Source organism: Meles meles, chromosome X (genome assembly GCF_922984935.1).
Source record: "Meles meles chromosome X, mMelMel3.1 paternal haplotype, whole genome shotgun sequence".
Lineage (NCBI taxonomy): Eukaryota > Metazoa > Chordata > Mammalia > Carnivora > Mustelidae > Meles > Meles meles.
The window spans coordinates 102,021,958-102,043,638 of record NC_060087.1 but is presented as its reverse complement, the minus strand read 5'-3'; the positions used below and the strand labels follow the sequence as shown (position 1 = coordinate 102,043,638).

Here is a 21,681-nt window from a genome sequence, read left to right as displayed (position 1 = left end):
CAGGAATAGTCAGTCAATGGATCAAAGCTCCTGAGGGCCGGAAAGGGATGGGTCAGCCCAGGACAGGGGATTTGTCTTACAGAGCAAGAGAGCCTAGGGATTAAGAGTTCAGACTCTTGGGTGGGAGGATGGGTGAAACCGGTGAAGGGAACTAAGGGTATATGTATCTTTAAAAAAGGGTATATTTTTTTTAAAAGTCTGTACTATTTTTTTTTCGCTCAAAATTTTTATTTAAGTTGTAAGTAGTTAACTGATAGTGCAATATTGGGTCTTGGAGTAGAATTCAGTGATTCATCACTTACATACAACACCCAGTGCTCATCATAACAAGTGCCCTCCTTAATACCCATCCCCCTTTTAGCCCATCCCCCACCCATCTCCCGCTATCAACCCTCAGTTTGTTCTCTATGGTTAAGAGTCTCTTATGGTTTGCCTCCCGCTCTCTCCTCTCCTTTTTTCCCCTTCCCACATGTTCATCTGTTTTGTTCCTAAATTCCACATATGAGTGAAATCATATGGTATTTGTCCTTCTCTGACTTCTTTTGCTTAGCACAATACACACTAGCTCCATTTACATTGTTGCAGACGGCAAGATTTCATTCTTTGTTTAAAAAGATTTTATTTATTTATTTGAGGGAGAGAAAGAGCACGAGTGACGAGTGGTGGTGGGAGGGGCAGAGGGAGAGGGACAAGCAGGCTCCCCAGTGAGCAGGAGCCTGCAGCAGGGCTCAATCCCAGGACCCCGAGATCATGACCTGAACTGAAGTCAGACATTTAACCAACTGAGCCACCAGGATGAACTTTTTTTTTGTTTCTAGAGAGGAAGTAGGGAGGGGTAGAGGGAATGGGAGAGAGAATTCCAAGCAGGCTCCATGCTAGGCATGACACTGGGCTGGATCTCACAACCCTGAGATCATGACCTGAGCCGAAATCAAGAGTGGGATACTTAACAGACTGTGCCATCAAGATGCCCTAAGATTTCATTCCTTTTTTTTTTTTTTTAGATTTTTTCTTTATTTGAGAGAGAGAGAGAGAGAGAGCACAAGTGAAGGGAAGGGTAGAAGGAGAAGCAGACTCCACTGAGCAGGGAGCCCCATGGCAGGTGAGGTTATCTCTGGGCGGGGGGGTGGGGGGTGTGATATCTGCTAATGTCTCTGGGAATAGAAAAGCCACTTTCTTCCCACTGACTAGAAGCTAGGATAATCACTATCAACAGAGGGTCAACAAATTATCAGTCACTGAAATCATCAAGATTTGCTTTTAAATTAAAGTAAAAAAAAAAATGTGGGGCACCTGGGTGCCTCAGTCGATTGATCATCAACTCTTGATTTTAGCTCAGGTCATGGTCTCAGGGTCACGAGATCGAGTCCTGTGTTGGGTTCTTCACTCAGCAGGGAGTCTGCTTGGGTTTCTCTCTCTCCCTCTTCCTCTGCCCCTCCCCTGGCTTGTGCTCTCTCACACTCTCTCTCTCAAATAAATAAGTCTTTACAAAAATTAAAGTAAAAATGGAAATAGCAGAATGATTCCTGATTTTGTCACAAGTATTTGTTCATCTGATTTTTTTCCTAATCTAGTTTCTTTTATTTTATTTTTAAAAATTTTTTTAAAAAGATTTTATTTATTTATTTGACAGAGATCACAAGCAGGCAGAGAGGCAGCCAGAGAGAAAGAAGGGGAAGTAGGCTCCCTGCCGAGCAGAGAGCCCGATGCGGGGCTCCATCCCAGGACTCTGAGATCATGACCTGAGCCGAAGGCAGAGGCTTTAACCCACTGAGCCACCCAGGTGTCCCTGGTCTAGTTTCTTTAAAAAAAAAGATTTTATTTTATTTTTAAAGTAATCTCTATACACCCAACAAAGGGCTTGAACTTACATCTTCAAGATCAAGAGTCACGTGATCTCCTGAGCCAGCCAGCACTGCCCTCCCCCCTCCGCCACCACCCCTATCCGGTTTCTTAATAGACTTCCTAAAGAACAGTTTGAGATTTGCCAAAAAACTGAGAAGATAATACAGAGTTAAGTTCATGGTTTATTTAGATTTTCTTAATTTTCACCTAATATCATTTTTCTGTTCCAGGATCCCATCCACCCTGCATATAGTTTTTATGTACCCTTAGGCTCCTCTTGGCTGTGATAGTGTCTGGGACTTTCCTTTTCGATGACCTTGACAGTTTTGAGGAGTACTGGTCAAATATTTAGGAGGACGCTCCTCTATTGGATTATTTGATGTTTTTCTCATGTTTAGACTGAGGTTATAAGTTTTGAGGAAGATCAGAGAGATAAAGTGCCATTCTTATCAGATCATGTTAAGGGTACATACTATCAATATGATTTATCACCCTTGATATTGACCTTGATCACATGACTGAAGTAGTGTTGGTCAGGCTTCTCCACTGTAAAGTCACCTTCTCCCCTTTGCAGCTCTTTGAAGGAAGTCACAATTATTTGGAATTAGTTCTGCATGTGAGATTTGTCTCTTCTTTCCTATTCATTCATTCATTTCTTTTTATCAAAATGGACATGAATATTTCTTTTATACTTTGTGCTTTAATCCAGTACCTCCCCAGCCCTAGAATCAGCCTTTTCTCCAAGGAAACAAGGAAACTTGGTTTCTTTTATTGGAGAATGGTATTAGAAACCACAATCTGGGTGGTAGGTATCTTCCATCTGAATAAACTTTAATCTGATCACAAACCTGTCATCTTGAAGTAACATAGTTGTTTTTCCTATCAGTCAGTGTTCAACCAGAGATGCAGAACCAACAGGAAATACATACTAAGAGATTTATTGTAAGGAATGCACTTCTGTGATGGTGAGGTCTGACTAGGCAAATTGGGAATTCACAGGGCAGGTTGTCAGAAGGGCATAGCGGACCTCACAGGCATGGGCTATCCACAGGCTGAAGCCATTGTCCCCAGGCAGAATTTTCTTTTCTTTTTCAAGGTTTTATTTATTTAGGAGCGCCTGGGTAGCTCAGTGCGTTAAGCCTCTGCCTTTGGCTCAGGTCATGATCTCGGGGGCCTGGGATCAAACCCCACATCAGGCTCTCTGCTCAGCAGGAAGCCTGCTTCCCCGCCCCCCTGCCTGTCTCTCTGCCTACTTGTGAACTCTCTCTCTCTGTCAAATAAATAAATAAAATCATTTTTTAAAAAAAGATTTTATTTATTTATTTGACAGACAGAGAGAGCAGCGCACAAGCAGGGGGAGCAGCAGAGGGAGAGGGAGAAGCAGGCTCCCCGCTGAGGAAGGATCCCGATGCGGGGCTCAATGTGGGGTTCGATCCCGGGACCCTGGGATCATGACCTGAGCTGAAGGCCACTGAAGGCGGACGCTTAACCGACTGAGCCACCCAGGTGCCCCAGAATTTCTTTTCTCAGGGGAGCTTCAACCCTGCTCTTAAAGCTTTTCAACTGATTGAATCAGGCCCACCCAGGTTATCTAGGATAACCTCCCTTACTTAACATGAACTATAGATTTAATTACATCTGCAAAATACTCCGACTGCAACACCTAGATTAGTGTTTGAATAAATGGGGACTGTAGCCTAGCTAAGCTGATGCATCAAAAAGACCGTCACGCCTTGGGGCGCATCAGCCCCTTATGAGCTAAAGCTTTCGGACTGTTACATATTCAGAAGAGAGGTTTGGTTTGGTTTGGTTTAAGTAAGCTCCATGCCCAGCATGGGGTTTGAACTCAAGACCCCAAGACTGGGAATCACATGCTGTCCCAACTGAGCCAGCCTAGGGTATTCCCTAGGCTGTTACATATTCAGGACGCACCGTGAACTTCTTGCCTTCTTCAGCTGAACACTGAATACTTTGCTCTGAGTGTAATTAGCCAGGGCTCTCAATGTGGAGCTCACAGAGGTGCTTCAGGGCCTCTGAGGCTTGGAAGACAACTTACCTCCAAGCCCAGGATCCTCGTTGCCCCAGATCTTTTAGTTCCTCTGTCAACTTTCTTCTAAAGTTTGTTTGTTTGTTTTAGTAATCTCTACACCCACTGCGTGGCATGAACTCACGATCCTGAGATCAAGAGTCAACACACACTCCTCCGCCTGAGCCAGCCAGGTGCCCCCTCTCCATCAGCTTTCTATTGACAGACATCCTCCTTCTCCTTCTTTCCTGTCTCAAGGCTGCCACTTCTCACTGTCATGAGCCTGACTCTCCCACACACTACATGCAACAACTTGGCTGGGCAATGGGAGCTGAAAGCCAAGTGTGCACAGGTTGCTCTGGGAACAGAGGTAGGTCCTACAGGTGTCTCTCTGTCCTTGAGGTTGAGACAAGTGTCGGATATGAAATGGATCGACCAAAAGCATTCTACAAAATGAACACTCATATTTCTGTACTGGGCACTAGGGATACAAGGATAAATAAGAGTGGATACTTTTCTTTCCTTATTTGTTTAGTAACTCCATGTGCTGAATGGAGCATGTACGCAACACTACTTGTTGTGTACAAGGGAAAGCATATAAGGCTATCAGGTAATCTTTCAGCAGAAACGTAGCAGGCCAGAAGAAGGTGGCATGATATATTCTAAGCGCAGAAAGGAGAAACCTGCAACGAAGAATACCCTACCCAGCAAGGTTATCATTCAGAGTTAAAGGAGAGAGGGGTTTCTGAGAACAAACATAAGTTAATGGTGTACCTGGGTGGCTGAATCAGTTTGGTGTGCGACTCTTGGTTTCAGCTCATGTCATGATCTCAGGGTGGTGAGATCAAGCCCCTCATCAGGCTCCGTGCTCATCAAGGAGTCCACTTGAGATTCTTTCCCCTCCCTCTTCCACCTTTCTGCTCCCGCCCCCCACCGCTCTCTCTCTCTTTCTCATTCTAAAATAAATAAATAAATAATCTTTAAAAAAAAAAAGTTAAAGGAGCTCCTCACCACCAAACCAGCCTTCCAAGAACTGTGAAAGGGTCTTTAAGCAGAAAAGAAAAGGACATAACTAGAAGTAAGAAAATTATGAAAAAAACTTCACTGGTAAAAGCAAACATGTAGTAAAGGCAGTATAAATCAGCACTTATAAAGCTAGTATGAGGGGCGCCTGGGTGGCTCAGTGGATTAAGCCGCTGCCTTCGGCTCGGGTCATGATCTCAGTGTCCTGGGATCGAGCCCCGCATCCGGCTCTCTGCTCCGCAGGGAGCCTGCTTCCCCTTCTTTCTCTCTGGCTGCCTCTCTGCCTGCTTGTGATCTCTGTCAAATAAATAAATAAAATCTTTAAAAAAAAAGAATTAAAAAAATAAAGCTAGTATGAATATTAAAAGACAAAAATAATAAAGTTAATCACATCTAAAAAATTAATTCAGGGATTCACAAAAAGATGTAAAATATGACATCATATACATAAAATGTGGAGAAGGAGGAGTAAAAACGTAGTGCTTCTAGAATGTGTTTGAACTTAAGTGACCGTAAACTTAATACAGACTGTCATATATTAGGATGTGACGTATGAACCTCATGGTAACCAGAAACCGAAAATCTGTGATAGATACACAAAAAATAAAGATAAAGAAATCCAGGGATAACACTAAGAAAGTCATCAACTAACAAGGGAAGTGAGCAAGAGAAGAAAAAAGGTACAGAAAACCAGAAAACAATGAACAAAATTGGAAGTAAGTGCTTATGCATCAATAATTGCTTTCAAAGTAAATGGTCTAAATGCTCCAATCGAAAGACTAGGGTGGGGGCGCCTGGGTGGTTCAGTGGGTTAAAGCCTCTGCCTTTGGCTCGGGCCCTGATCCCAGGGTCCTGGATCGAGCCCCGCATTGGGCTCTCTACTTGGCATGGAGCCTGCTTCCTCCTCTCTCTCTGCCTGCCTCTCTGCCTACTTGTGATCTCTATCTGTCAAATTAAAAAAAAAAAAAAAGAAAAAGAAAGACTAGGGTGACTGAACGGATTTTTTTTTTTTTGTTAAAAATTTAATTCTATTTATTACATTCTTTTTTTTTTTTTGGATATTTTCTCCCTGTTTCTTACTTTTAACTGAGATTTTTTTTTTGTTGTTTATTTACAGCATAACAGTGTTCATTGTTTTGGCATCACACCCAGTGCTCCATGCAGTACGTGCCCTCCCTATTACCCACCACCTGGTTCCTCAACCTCCCACCCCCCCCACCCCCCTGCCGCCCCTTCATAACCCTCTGGTTGTTTTTCAGAGTCCATAGTCTCTCATGGTTCATCTCCCCTTCCAGTTTCCCTCAACTCCCTCTCCTCTCCATCTCCCCATGTCTTCCATGTTATTTGTTATGCTCCACAAATAAGTGAGACCATATGATACTTGACTCTCTCTGCTTGACTTATTTCGCTCAGCATAATTTCTTCCAGTCCCATCCATGTTGCTACAAAAGTTGGGTATTCGTCCTTTCTGATGGAGGCATAATACTCCATCGTGTATATGGACCACATCTTCCTTATCCATTCATCCGTTGAAGGGCATCTTGGTTCTTTCCACAGTTTGGCGATTTTTAAAAAAAAAGACCCATCTATATGTTGCCTACAAGAAACTCACATCAGACTTAAAGACACATATAAATAAAAAGTGAATGAATGGGGGCGCCTGGGTGGCTCAGTGGGTTAAAGCCTCTGCCTTCGGCTCAGGTCATGATCCCAGGGTCCCGGGATCGAGCCCCGCATCGGGCTCTCTGCTCCTCAGGGAGCCTGCTTCCTCCTCTATCTCTGCCTGCCTCTCTGCCTGCTTGTGCTCTCTGTCTCTCAAATAAATAAATAAAATCTTTAAAAAAAAAAAGTGAATGAATGGAAAATATACTCCATGTAAATAGAAGCAAAAAAAAAAAAAAAAAAAAAAACCTGGGGTAGCAGTACTTACATCAAACAAAACAGACCTTAAAAGAAACAGTGCAATAAGATGGGGTGCCTGGGTCGCTCAGTGGGTTAAGCCTCTGCCTTCAGCTCAGGACATGATCTCAGGGTCCTGTGATTGAGCCCCACATCGGGCGGGCTCTCTACTCGGTGCGGAACCTGCTTCCTCCTCTCTCTCTGCCTGCCTCTCTGCCTACTTGTGATCTCTCTCTCTGTCAAATAAATAAATAAATAAAATCTTAAAAAAAAAAGAACTAATGTAATAAGAGACAAAGAAGAACATTATATTATGATAAAGAGATTGATCCAACAAGAGTATATAACAATTTTAAATATATATGCACCCAGGGGCGCCTGGATGGCTCAGTCGGTGGATCCTCTGTCTTCAGCTCAGGTCACGATTTCGGGGTCCTGGGATTGAGCCCCACATCGGGCTCTCTGCTCAGCAGGGAGCCTGGTTCCCCTCGCTCTCTGCCTGCCTCTCTGCCTACTTGTGATTTCTGTCTGTCAAATAAATAAATAAATAAACAAAATCTTTAAAATTTTATATATATATATATGCACCCACTAATGGACCGCCTAAATATTTAAAGCAAATATTGACAGATATAAAGGGAGAAAGTGACAGTAATATAATAACAGTAGGGAACTTTAACACCCCATGTACATCAGTGGGTAGATTATCCAGACAGAAAATCAGTAAGGAAAAAATGGCTTTGAATGACACATTAGACCAGATGGGCTTAACACACACATACAGACCGTACCATCCCCAAACAGCAGAATACATGTTCTTTTCAAGTGCACATGGAGCATTCTATAGGATAGATCCCATGGTAGGTCACAAAAGAAGTCTCAATAAATTTAAGATTGAAATCATAGCAAGCAGTTTTTTCCAACCACATGGTTTGAAACTACAAATCAATTATAAGAAAATAAAACAGGAAAAAACACAAACGTGTCGAGGCTAAACAACATGCTACTAAACAATGAGTCAACAAAGAAATCAAAGAAGAAATCAAAATATATCTGGAGGCAAGTGAAAATGGAAACACAGGAGTTCAAAATCTTTGGGGCATAGGAAGAGCAGTCCTAAGAGGGAAGTTTATAGCAATCAATATAAGGCTACCTCAAGAAACAAACGAACAGGGGCGCCTGGGTGGCTCAGTGGGTTAAAGCTCTGCCTTCGGCTCAGGTCACGATCCGAGGGTCCTGGGATCAAGCCCCGCATCAGGCTCTCCGCTCAGCGGGGAGCCTGCTCCCCGCCCCCCAGGCCTGCGTCTCTGCCTACTTGAGATCTCTCTCTCTGTCAAATAAATAAATAAAATCTTTAAAAAAAAAAGAAACAAACAAAAGTCTCAAATAAACAATCTAACCCTACACCCAAAGGAACTAGAAAAAGACAAAAGCTCAAAGTTGGTAGAAGGAAGAAAATAATGAGAATGGAAATAGATAAAATAGAGAAAAAAAAAACAGTAGAAAAGTTCAGTAAAACCAAGAGCTCGTTCTTTGGAAAGATAAACAGAATTGGTAATCCTTTAGCCAGATTCATAGAGGAAAAGAAAGGGGAGGGCTCTAATAAATAAAATCAGAAATGAAAGAGAAGTTACAACTGACACCAAGGAAATACCAAGAATACAAAGAAATACAAAGAATTATAGGACGCTACTAGGAAAATTATAAGCCAATAAGTTGGATAACCGGGAAGAAATGGATAAATTCCTAGAAACAATCTTCTGAGACTGAATCAGGAAGAAATAAAAAATCTGAACAGACCAATTAGTACTAACAAAATTCGACTGGTAATCAAAAACCTTCTAGCAAATGAAAGTCCAGGACCAACTGGCTTCACTGGTGAATTCTACCAAACATGTAAACAAGAGTTAACAGCTATCCTTCTCAAACTATTCCAAAAAAGAGAAGAGGAAATCTTCCAAATTCATTCTATGAAGCCAGCATTACCCAAAACCCCAAATCAAGCAAAAAAAAAAAAAAAAAAAAAAAAAAAGAAGGAAAGAAAGAAAGAAAAGAAAATTACAGGCAAATATCCCTGATGTACATGGATACAAAAATCCTCAACAAATATTAGCAAACTGAATTTAACAATACATTAAAAAACTATTCACCATGGTCAAGTGCAGTTTATTCCAGGGGTGCAAGAGATCATTCAGTATCTCCAAATCAATCCACATGATACACCACATTGGCAAAATGAAGGACAAAAATCATATGATCATCTCAGTAGATGCAGAAAGAGCATTTGACAAAATTCAGCATCTGTTCATGATAAAAACTCTTTTTTTTAAAAGATTTTATTTATTTATTTGACAGACAGAGATCACAAGTAGGCGGAGAGACTGGCAGAGAGAGAAAGGAGGAAGCAGGCTCCCTGCTGAGCAGAGAGCCCTATGCGGGGCTCGATCCCAGGACCCTGGGATCATAACCTGAGCCAAAGGCAGAAGCTTAACCATCTGAGTCATCCAGGTGCCCCTCATGATAAAAACTCTTGACGGGCGCCTGGGTGGCTCAATGGGTTAAAGCCTCTGCCTTCGGCTCAGGTCATGATCCTAGGGTCCTGGGATCAAGCCCCGAATTGAGCTCTCTGCTCAGCGGGGAGCCTGCTTCCGCCTCTCTCTCTCTCTACCTGCCTCTCAGCCTACTTGTGATCTGTCTGTCAAATAAATAAATAAAATCTTAAAAAAAAAAACCTCTTGACATAGTGAATTTACAGGGAACAGACATACCTCAGCATGATAAAGGTCATACACAACAAACCTACAACTAACATCACGTTCAATGGAAAAGCTGAAAGCTTTCCCCCTAAGATCAGGAGAAGACTGGAATGTCCATTCTTACCACTTTAATCCAGCATAGCAATGGACATCCTAGCCACAGCAATCAGACATAAAAGGCATTGAAATTGGTAAAGAAGAAGTAAAGGGCACCTGGGTGGCCCAGTGGGTTAAGCATTCTGACTGTTGATTTTGGCTCAGGTCATGATCTCAGGGTTAGGAGATCAAGCCCCATGTTGGGCTCTGTGCTGGCCGTGGAGCCTGCTTGGGATTTTCTCTCTCCCTCTCCTTCTGCCCCTCCCCAGTCCATGCATGTGTGTTCTCTCTCTCTCTCTCTCTCTATCAAATAAATAAGTAAAATGTTTTTTTCTTTCTTTTTCTTTTTTTACAGAGAGAGATCAGAAGTAGGCAGAGCAGCAGGCAGAGAGAGAAGGGGAAGCAGGCTCCCTGCTGAGCAGAGAGCCCAATGTGGGGCTTGATCCCAGGACCCTGAGATCATGACCTGAGCCGAAGGCAGAGGCTTAACCCACTGAGCCACCCAGGTGCCCCAGCAAAATGTTTTTTTAAAAAAAGATTCTCTCCCTCTCCCTCTGCCCCTACCCTTCCATTCTATCCCTCTCTCTCAAATAAATAAATAAATCTTTAATAAAAACAGCAGTAATCTCTTAGGAATCAGCCTTAGCAACATTTTTCTAGATCTGTCTCCTCAGACAAGGGAAACAAAAGCAAACATAAATGATTGCTACTACAGCAAAATAAGCTTTTGCACAGTGGAGGAAACATCAAGAAAACAAAAAGGCAACCTAGTGAATGCGACAACATATTTGCAAATGATACAGCTGATAAGGCGTTCATATCCAAAATATATAAAGAACTCCTGCAACTCAACATTAAGAAACAAAACAAAACAAAAAAACAAATAATCTGATTAAAAAATTGCCAATGGGCCTGAATAAGGCATTTTTCCAAAGAAGGCATCTAGATGGCCAACTCAACATCACTCGGCATCAGGGAAATGCAAATCAAAACCACAAAGAGATATCACCTTCCACCAGTCGGAATGGCTAGGATCAAAATGGGGAGGACGTGGAGGAAAGGGAAGCCTCGTGCGCTGTTGGTGGGAACACAAACTGGTGCAGCCGCTGTGGAAAACAGCATGGAGATTCCTCAAAACATTAATAACACAAATATCATATGGTCCAAAAACCTACTGCTCGTTATTTACCCAAAGATATTGAAAACACTAATTCAAAAAGATATATGCACACCTGTATTTATTGCAGTGTTATTTATAATAGCCAAGATATGGAAGCAACTTAAGTGTCCGTCAGTAAAAGAGATTGTGCTATATATATGCAATGGAACCACAGCCATGAAAAAGAATGAAATCTTGCCATTCATAACAACGTGGGTGGACCTAGAGGGTATTACACCACGTGAAGTAAGTCAGAGAAAGACAAACACCATAGGATTTCACTTATATGTGGAATCTAGGAAAAAAAAAAAAAAAGAACGGGGCACCTGGGTGGCTCAGTCGGTTGAGTGTCTGCCTTTGGCTTGGATCATGATCCCAGTGTCCTAGGATCGAGCCCCGCATCAGGGTTCCTGCTTGGTGGGGAGTCTGCTTCTCCTTCTCCCACTCCCCCTGCTCATGCTCGCTCAACTCTCTCAAATAAATAAATAAAATCTTAAAAAAAAAAAACAAAAGAACAAACAAATCAGAAAGAGACTCATAAACACAGATAACAAAAATGGTGGTTACCAGAGGGGAAGGGATGGAGGGACAGAGGAAATAGTGAAGAAGATTAAGAGGTACAAGCTTTTGGGGCGCCTGGCTGGCTCAGTCGGTATAGCACATGACTCTTCATCTCCAGGCTGTGAGTTAGCCCCACATTGGGCATGGAGCCTACTTAAAAAAAAATAAGAGGGACAAAGTTTCAGTTATAAAATAAATAAATCGCAGGGATGAAAAATACAGCACAGGGAATACAATCAGTAATATTATGATAACAACAGTTCTCATGATCATGTCTCATTTTGTAATGTATATAATTGTGAAATTACTATTTTGTACACTTAAATCTAATATTGTATGTCAATTGTACTTCAGTTTATTTTTATTTCTTAAAAGATTTTTATTTTATTTATTTGACAGACAGAGATCACAAGTAGGCAGAGAGGCAGGCAGAGAGAGTGGAGGAAACAGGCTCCCTGCCAGGCAGAGAGCCCAATGCGGGGCTCAATCCCAGGACCCCAGGATCATGACCTGAGCTGAAGGCAGAGGCTTAAACCACTGAGCCACCCAGGCGCCCCTGTACTTCAGTTTAAAAAAATAAAGTGTAGGGTCCCTTGGTGGCTCAGTCAGTTGAGCATCTGACTCCTGATTTCAGCTCAGGTCATGATCCCATGATCAGCATTATGATCTCAGGGTCATAAGATCGAGCTCAGCCTCTGGCTCTGCGCTGAGTGGAAAGACTTGAGAGTCTCTGTCCCTCTCCCTCTGCCACACCCCTAACTCAGTGTGTGCTCTCTCTCTCTCTAAAATAAAAAAAATAAATCTTTTAAAAAATGAAATGTACGGTTTAGTGGTTTTTGGTATATTTACAGTTATGTGCAACCATTACCACAGTCCATTTAAAATTTAAAAAAAATTTTAAGTTTTATTTATTTAATTAATCTCTACCCCTAACATGGGACTAGATCTCACCATCCAGAGTTCAAGGGTTGCACCAAATCCAAAGTGTGTGTGTCTGGGGCGTGGGGTCTCCACACTAATAACAAGGAGAAACTCTCTGATACCAGCTCGGTATCCTGCAATGTAACTCAATTTCACTTAATTCTGACACTAACTTCTGGGAGATAGCAACAGATTCCACAGGCTGAGGACGGAGTCCTACAAGACGCGCCCCCTCCCCTGCCAGTTCTAGATGCTAATCATAAACCCAGGTGTCACCTGCGCATCTAACGGACCAGCTGTCGATTGCAGGTTCCAATGCCCCTTTTCTGGGGTTCGATTAATTTGCTGAAGCAGCTCACAGAAATCAGAGAAGCATTTTACCTATTAGACCCCCAGTTTATTATAAAAAGCTGTAACTTAGGAAAAGACAGATGGAAGAGATGCGCAGGGCAAGGCACGGGGAAGGGGCTCAGAGCTCCCATGCCCTCCAGGGTGCCACTCACCCAGCACCTCTTTGTGTTTACCAGCCCAGAAGCTCTTAGAACCTTGTCCTTTTGGGTCTTTGTGGAGGCTTCATTACATAGTCACAGTTGATTAAATCACTGGCCATTGACCATTGACTCAACCTCCAGGCCCTCTTCCCTCCCAGGAAGTTTGAGGGAGGTCCTGAAAGTTCCATTCCTATAATCACATGGTTGATTTCCCTGGCAAACAGCCCCCATCTTAAGGGCTTTCCAGGGGTGCCTGGGTGGCTCAGTGGGTTAAGCGTCTGCCTTCGACTCAGGTCATGATCCCAGGGTCCTGGGATTGAGTCCCAAGTGGGGCTCCCTGCAGGGAGCCTGCTTCTCCCTATGCTCCTGCTACTCGCCCTGCTTATTCTGTCTGTCTGTCTGTCTCTCTCAAATAAAGGGATAAAATCTTAAAAAGGGGGGGAGCTTGCCAAAAGTCACCTGTTTAACATAAGGAAAGACACAAAGTTCACTCTTACCGCAGGAAAATTCCAAGGCTTTTAGGAGCTCTGTGCCTTGGAACAGGGTCAGAAACTAAATATATTTTTATTATAAATCACAATATCACATACGGTGACTCTGTTTAACTGTTTGAGGACCTGCTTTCCAGAGTGGCTACGCCGTTTTATACCCGTACCCGCAGAGTCTGAAGGTTCTCATTTCTCTGCGTCCTTGCCCAGTGCTTGCTATAGTGTGACTTTTTTTTTAAAGATTTTATTTATTTATTTGACGGAGAGAGATCACAAGTAGATAGAGAGGCAGGCAGAGAGAGAGAGAGAGGGAAGCAGGCTCCCTGCTGAGCAGAGAGCCCGATGCGGGACTTGATCCCAGGACCCCGAGATCATGACCTGAGCCGAAGGCAGCGGCTTAACCCACCGAGCCACCCAGGCGCCCCTATAGTGTGACTTTTTGATTACAGCCATCCTAGTGGATAGAAAGTGGTACCTCATTCCAGGTTTCACTTGCATTTCCCTAATGACTAATGATGCCAGAGCACCTGGCCAGCTCAGTCGGTAGAACATGCTGACTTTTGATCTCAGGGTCCTGAGTTCAAGTCCCACTTTGGGCCTAGAGCTTGCTTAAAGAAACAAAGAACAGGAACACCTGGCTGGCTCAGTCGGTTAAGCATCTGACTCTTGATTTTGGCTCAGGTCATGATCTCGGGGTCATGGGGGCGCCTGCTTAAGATTCTCTCTCGTGCGATCTCTGCCCCTCCCCGCCAAAACAAAACAAAACGAAGTCCCAAGGACTAATTATGTTGAGTATCTATTCATGGGCTTGTTGGAAACTTGAACGTATAACTTTGGAGAAATATCTGTTCAAGTCCTTTGCCCATTTGTAAGGCAGGTCGTTTATATTTTTTTTTTTTTGTGGTTGAGTTTAGGATTCTTTATATATTCTGGATACTGGACCCTTATGAGATATACGTTTGCAAATACTTTCTGCTGTTCTGTGGGGTGTCTTTTTAAAAATTTTTATTTATTTGACAGAGACACAAAGAGAGAGGGAACACAAGCAGAGGGAGTGGGAGAGGGAGAAGCAGGCTCCCCGCAGAGCAGGGAGCCTGATGCAGGGCTCCATCCCAGGACCCTGGGATCATGACCTGAGAGGAAGGCAGCCGCTTAACAACTGAGCCACCCAGGCGCCCCTGTGGGGTGTCTCTTTACTTTTCCACTAGTTGTCCTTTGAGGCCCGAAAGCCTTTAATTTTGATAAAGTCCCATTTCTCTATTTCTTGTTTTGTTTCTTGTGCTCTTGAGTTCAAATCTATGATTTCATTGCCAGTCAATATTCATGAAGTACCTTCCATCTACCAGGAACTAGGGGTACTGTGGTAAATAAGACAGACTTGGTCCCTGTCCTCATGGAACGTCAGGCTCGTGGTGGCAGGGGAGAGAGTAGTCTGCCAGCCGCTGGCATGATTTCCCCCAGTGTAATAACGACTATGCACAGGAGCAAAATGAGTGAGGAGCTAACGTAGGCTGAGGGGCAAGGAAGTCCTCCCCAAGGTGGTGGCTAACATCTGAAGGATGAGCGGGAGTGGGCCGGGTGAAGAGGGCAAGGAACAGAGGGAAACGTGCTTCTGGAGAGGGAACAGCATGTCGGAATCCCAGAGCTCAGAAGAATATGGCTCTTCGAAGGATCGGCGAGGATGACTGTGTGGCTGGAGCAGAGGGAGGGAGGGAAAAGGGTGGGAAGGAGAGAAGGGAGAAAAGGACTTAGGGAGGGAACATAGAGCAAGAAGAAAGGTTTGCTGAGACTTCAAGCTGGGAAATGCTGGCTACAGGAGGTCGTGGGAGACTGGAGAAGGAAGCTTCAAGGAGTAGGAAGTAGCCAACATTGGCCCGTGAGGCCAAGAACTGAATTAAGACAACGACTTGCCTTTGGCAGCTGGAGGGGGTGTGTCATCCCTGGAGACACTCGTGGAAGCACTTGCGTTGGAATGATGGTGGTAGAAAACAGAATGCAGAGGGCTGAAGAGAGATGAAGACGTGAGGAGACGGAGAAACGGAGGGGAGGAGACACCCCCCCCCTTGGAGAGGCTTGGCTCTGAAGAAGAGAGGGAGAGCCATGAGACTGGGCCAGAAGGTGGGGGGAATGGGAGTGACTTAAGCCTGTTTGTCCCCCCAAGAGCCTGGCTTCTTAATAAGTGTATATTACACTGAACCACACTGATGAGGAGCTTGGAGGTACAGGAGAGGGACAACTGGGAGGAGCCTGTGCGGAGAGCTGGTGTCCCATCCCGAGAGGAGACAGGCGTCGCCTTCCTTCAAATGAGCAGAAACAGGAAGGAGGTCCTTGGAGGCCGGGTGTGGAATGGTGGGTAGGGGATGGAAGGGGGCACTTGTGTAGGTAATAGGGTCAGCAGACGAAGGACTTGCAGGCTTTTATTCTCCTCAGAGGTCTTCGGGTTTAGCCCTGACTCCGGTTTATGACTTTATCCAGAAACCGTATCTCACCTACTTCGAGTTTGGTGGGCCCTTCCTAACTCGCTGCTTTGACTTCTGCGGGCCCAGGGAACAAGCCCGCCCTGCTTGCTACAATTCTAAGGCCCGAGTATGTCGGCTGCAGAGAACATCAGCAGAGGAAGCAACATCTCCTTTGAGGAACGGCGGCGAGACAGGAACCTGCAATCGGTGCGCACGCACTTTCGAGAGAGGTTAACAGGGGTAACCACAAGCGCTTTCCCAGACCACCCTCGCCAAGAAACCAGCTTGCCCACAACAGGGCCGCTGCACGCCTCTGCATTCCTCCAAGCGGCGGCTGGTTTTCTCTGCAGCACACCGGGGCTGCATCTGTGTGATCTCAAACCCTCTGAGCCCCGCCAGGGAGACTGGATCCGTTCCCTCTCACTGGCAAGGAAAGCACGACTCGGAGGGATGAGGGACCCATAATGGGCACTGGAAGCCCGGTCGGGCCGAGTGCCGTGCCCTCAGTGGTTTTGAACCTCCATCCGGAGGTCACCGTGTGCTACCATCTGTTCACCTGGGCCTTTGCCACTTTTACACCTGGGGCCTCGAGGTAAGCTTCGAGAAGGCAAAATCTAGGGTGGAAACAATAAGTTTGAAAGCCAGCGCTCTCCACAGGGTTCTTGGAACTTCTCAGCTGAAGCCTGACTTTTCTCGAAGCGTTTGATCAGAAACCTTTGCTTGCGTGATACTCCAACCCCCGACCCCCCAACCCCTGCCCCCCCCCCCGGCCCCGTTGTCGCCATGCTCCCTGACACATCCATCCTCCTCCACGACTGCCAGAAGGACTCCTCTAGAATCCCATCAGGTTTCTCCTCTGCTTGGAAACCTTCTGTGGCTCCTGGCTACCTTTAGGTTAAAATCTCTGTGCCTCTTTCGGCATGATCTATGAGGCCCTTAGGGATCTGAGCCCCCATCCACTTCTCCAGCTTTGCCCTTAATCACTCCCCAGCTCCCACTTTCCTGCTTAACCGGCTGACTTACATTTCCTGGTACTTGCTCTCTTCTCCCAGAAGTCCTGCTGTCCGTCCGTCCTCCCGTCCTCCCAGAGGCTCTGCCAGGAGCCTCCCCCCTTCCACCAACCAACTCCCACTCCCCCCTGGAGCCTCAGATCAGACCTTACCTTCCTCTCTGCAAAGCCTTCCCTTTATCTTTGGCCTGCGTCAGGCCCCGCCCCGGTGCAGCACCGCGCCCCTCCCCCAGCTGCCATGCTCACCAGTCACAACTCTGCTTCTGTCACCTTTTCTTGTCCCTTGCTCCACTAGGATGCAGATTTGCATCATCTGCCTAACTCCATTTCGTTCCCCTGGAAAGCAGTTTCTTAGGGAATTTGTTCTTTCTCTTGGGGTGAGCATACCAGTCTTGCCTCAAAAAGCATACCAGAAATGCCAATGGCTTGATGTTAGGCATGGAGAGTTTTCAGCATGGGAGTTTGTCCCCTGCAGCCAAACCTCAATTTTACATGGAGGAGGTGGGCTGGGGACTATCACATGATGAGAACGATCTGCGGGAAGAAGAGCTGACTGCCCGAGAAAAGCAGGAAAGCACTTTCAGACCTTCCAGCTGACTCGATTTTCTTGTTGGAAAAACCAGGGCCAATGCCTGTCTCCGGTCCCCAGATCTGCTCATAGTTAAGATGCTTAGGTTCCGACTTTTCCCATGAAGAGGAGATCGCCGTTCTAAGTGCCCTTTGAATGGTGGGCAAAGGCACAAGCCACTCTTCCCTCTAAGCCAGAAGTCTGCAGACCCAGCCATTTGGCAGGAAGGCCCTGTCCCAGCAGTCTTCACCAAGCCCCACCAGCCTGGGCAGCTGGCAAGGGCGACTGGGTGCGGGGACAGGGGAGCGGGGAGGACTGGGGAGGGCGGGGCGCCTGGGTGGCTCAGTTGGGCAAGCTTAAGTGTCTGACGTCCAATCCGGGTCTGACTTTCAATCAGGTCCTGATCTTGGGGTCCAGGCATGGAGCCCTGCTCGGCGGGGAGTCTGCTCATCCCTCTCCCTCTGCGCCTCCCTTCTGGCTCATGCTCACTCTCTCTCAAATAAATAAATGCTTAAAAAAGATTATAAAATGGGCACAGGGATAGAGGGAGTTATGCCAAACACTAATGCCAACCGCCAGAATCCAGGAACCTTTCGTCCTCCCCCTTTCAAATACCAAAGAAGTTCATTGAGAACGAAAAGTCATTGCTATGTCACACTGTGTAAATTTGTTTTAAGGTGTAGTTCCTAGAAACATGTGGCAGGCTGAAAACATTGATAGGGAAGGTGTGGATCGTTTCATGGATGAGAAGAAACTAATGGGTAATTAAGGGAAGGTTGGAACATTTTGAGCACAGAGGAGGTAATAGAGGGGGCAAATGGCACTGCCAGTCAGAGATGGAAATCTGTATGGATGAGCCCAGGGTAGTGTTTCTGGGCTTTCTGTGTTCTGTGATGACTGTTTCTCCCTGGTGTTCAAGGGCAGGGATGTGAGCGCTGGGGATACAACAGTCCATTGCAAGGGTGGCCCAAGCTTCTAGGGTTACAGCACTATTTTGAAAATGCACTGCTCTCTGGGGTACCTGGGTGCTCAGTAGATTAAGCGTCTGCGTTCGGCTCAGGTCATGATCCCAGGGTCCTGGGATGGAGACCCAATTCAGGCTCCTGCTCAGGAATCTGCTCCTCCCTCTCCCTCTACTCCTCCCCCTGCCAATTCTCTCTCTCTTGCTCATATTCTCTCTCAAGTAAATAAATAGAATCTAGAAGAAGAAAGAAGAAGAAGAAGAAGAAAGAAGAAGAAGAAGAAGAGGAAGAAGAAGAGGAAGAAGAAGAAGAAGAAGAAGAAGAAGAAGAAGAAGAAGAGGAGGAGGAGGAGGAGGAAGAAGAAGAAGAAGAAGAAGAAGAAGAAGAAGAAGAAGAAGAAGAAGAAGAAGAAGAAGAAAATGCACCAACTGCTTTCCCTCTTTTCAGCCAAAGTCAACCCTCCTGTATTCTATCCGTTTCATACAACCTCTGAATGGGAGCCAGTTTACAAACTACAACTTATATATTCATTGTAATTAAAAAGCAATGCCCAGGATTAAAGCCCTATCTTGGAAAAAGCGTCCTTGGGTGCATCTCACGGGAGGGCAGAAGTTAAGGTAAATTATATGACTCACCACAAAACATCAGAAATGTACATTTGGAGATTTTTCCCTTTTACCACCCCTCTGCCCCCTACAGACAATTCCTCTAGGATGAGACTTGTGCCGGAAGCAGGACCTAACTGTCTAAAAGAGCCGGGGAGAAAGGCAAACTGAGTGTCTCTACTCAGAGCCAAGGTGAAAGCAGCTCCTTCCAGCACCCGCTTGGCCATTTGCTGTGAGAACAAGGTCCAGAGCCACCCGGATCACTAGCTCATGGCCATGGGTCGGTGAACTCTTCCCCGTGAATGTAGGAAGCTTCCGGCACTCAGTGGTTAATGAAAAAAAATAAAGTCACTCAAAGGACAGCTTTGTCATGTGAAAAGAAAACATACCCCGCTTTAATATGCTTAAGAAGGCATCCGCAATACATTAGGAAAAAAACCGGTAAATCCTGGACGTCTCAGGAGCAGGGTAGGGGAAAGGGTGACTCTGCCCGCAGCAGGAGCAGAGGCAAGCCTACAGGCAGGCGCGTCCTCCCTATCCGTGGTCTCCAATCTTATTCTTCTAGCAAGTGCTTCCCAGTACACCCAGAGCTTCGGCCTGCCCAGAAACGGCTCCTGGAAGCCCAACTTTTCCTCTCCCAAGCAGGACCATCCTCCTACCCCTAACTCCTCAGTGCCCTAGTTTTGGGACTCGGCCCCAGGACAGCTGGGTCTTTGCTCTCTCTCGGTGAGGGTGTCCCGGTCCCCAGGTCTCCTGGCCGGTGGCTGTAGGAGACCTGGGACAGGTACGCGTGACAAACCTGGAGGTGGTCCGCTGCTTGCAGGCACTGCGCACTCGGCTGCGGCCGGAGCTGCCGCGCCTTCGGGTGGGGCCCGAGACCACCCGTGACGGAGGCCTCGATCCCAGCGTCACGGTCCCTCCGCGCTCTTCAGTCTCTGTCGCCCTCAACGGTCCTGGAAGAAGGGGAACATTTGGCGGAGAAGGCCCTGAATTTGGACCACCCGGCTGCCCGTGTAGTTCTTCTCCTTGCAGGGCGACGCCGCCGCTCTCGCCGGGGTCTCTACGGAGCTCGTGCCCACCCAGCTCTGGGTCCGTCGCGGCGCCCACGCGCCCCCGCCGCTGCTGTTGTTGTTGGCGTTCATACGCTCGCAGCCGCCCGCGGTCTCCCAGTCCTCGGCCCCCGACAGCTCCCGCAGGCTCTGGGGCGCGTCGGGCCGCAGGTAGTGACAGGCCCGGTGGCCGCTGTAGTCGCGGCGCGAGGGGTCGGCCCCCAAGGCGCCCACCAGCACCTTGATGACCATGTCGTGGCCTTGCAGGGCCGCCAGGTGGAGGGGCGTGAGACCGCCGCTGCCCGAGGCGCTCACGTCGAGCTGCAGCCCCCGGCGCTGGGCGAAGTCGTGCACCAGGATGAGCTCCTCGTGGCACCCGTGCTTGGCCAACCAGTGCAGCACCGTGTAGCCCGTGATCGGGTCGCACCGCAGCAACAGGGCGGGCTCGGCTTCCAGCTGCTCCCACAGCACCTCGAGGCGGCCCTCGGCGGCCGCCAGTATCCACGCGTGCTCGTGGGGCTCCAGGCACAGCCCGCCGCCGCCCGGCCCGTTCGGCCCGTTGGGCCCGGCCGGGGACGGCTCCTCTGCGCGCTCCTCCGACGGCCAGCCGGCGGGGGCCGCCCCCTGCAGCCCCAGCAGCTCCCGCAGCGCTCCCCGCCGGCGGCCGGAGCCCGCTGCCGAGAGCAGCATTGAGCCGTGGAGGAGGGGGTCCCGGGAGGCGGCGGCGTGGCCCGGGTACCTGCCCAGGGTGGCGGCGTCCGCTCTCCAGGGGCGGAGCTGCGGGGCGCTCCGCGGGCTCAGCGCGGTGGCGGCGAGGGAGGCCTTGGGCCCCGGGCTCGCGGTCCCTCGGGGTTCGGCCATGGTCCTGCAGCTGCCGCCGCGGCGCTTCCAGGGTCGAGCGTTCGCTGCCCTTCCCGGGCCCCTCCGGGAGAGGAACTGGCGCTGGCGTTGGGGAAGGAAGCGGCTTGAGCAATTGGGCTCGGAGGGAGGGAGTAAAGGAGGGGAGAGGGAGGGAGAGAGCCGGCGCGGAAGGTGAGGGGCGTGGAGGGGTGGGAGCTCCGAGCCGGGTCCCCGGGGCCAGCCCCTCTAGCGCCCCGCGGGGACCGACGCCACCTCCGCGTTCCCGGGTCGCGGGCGGCCCCGCCCCAAACGGCCAGGTGAGCCCCGCCTCCCTGACCGCGCGCGACGGTGGGGCGGGCGCGGGTGGGGGCGAGCTGGCCCCCATTACCCCAGCGCCGGGCTTCTCGGCATCCCCGCAGCTGCCGGGGTGAAGAGGCTCCAGGGCGCCCCCTCCCCGGCGGGCTGAGCTCGGCCGGCAGCCAAGGCCTCCGGGAGTGCGATCCTTGAGCTCCAGGGAGCTGGCTCCCCGCCCCCTTCCTTCGCCCTTCCTCTTATCTCCTGCACTTTGTCCCGGAGCAGCCTTTGTCCCGCCCCCAGCGTTCCGCCAGACCGCCTGGGACTCGGGCTCCCCTGCCTTGTCCTTTGTATGGCCTTGACCCTCCCCACAGATCCTGGAGTCGCCCGGGATTCCTGCAGATGGACACGAGACAAGGGGCCAGGCGGAAGCTATTGGGGGGAAGTGGGAAAGGGTACTGGGAAAGGGCCTTCCCTTCTTCCCCGCGGGTCCCCGCTCAGCCCTCTGCCCTCTTCTCCTCTTTAACCTTTCCCCATTTGGCTCGAAGAAGCTGGCACAGGTGAATCAGCTGCCACGGGAATGCTCAGCCCTCTTGACTCCGTGAGGATGTTTTACCTTATCCTGAGGGT

At 48.0% G+C, this 21,681-nt stretch overlaps 1 protein-coding gene across 1 annotated transcript; it reads right to left on the bottom strand.

Annotated features, from left to right (window-relative positions):
• Positions 1–18,701: 18,701 nt before the first annotated feature.
• On the bottom strand, positions 18,702–21,280 carry SOWAHD (sosondowah ankyrin repeat domain family member D). The gene has a single exon (XM_045994615.1). It carries the CDS (start codon positions 20,776–20,778, stop codon positions 19,813–19,815), a length of 966 nt encoding a protein of 321 aa, XP_045850571.1. The 5' UTR covers positions 20,779–21,280; the 3' UTR covers positions 18,702–19,812.
• Positions 21,281–21,681: the final 401 nt, after the last annotated feature.

What these genes read in the sequence shown, in the direction of transcription:
- SOWAHD (XM_045994615.1), bottom strand. Translation starts at nt 20,778, where the DNA reads ATGGCCGAACCCCGAGGGACCGCGAGCCCGGGGCCCAAGGCCTCCCTC.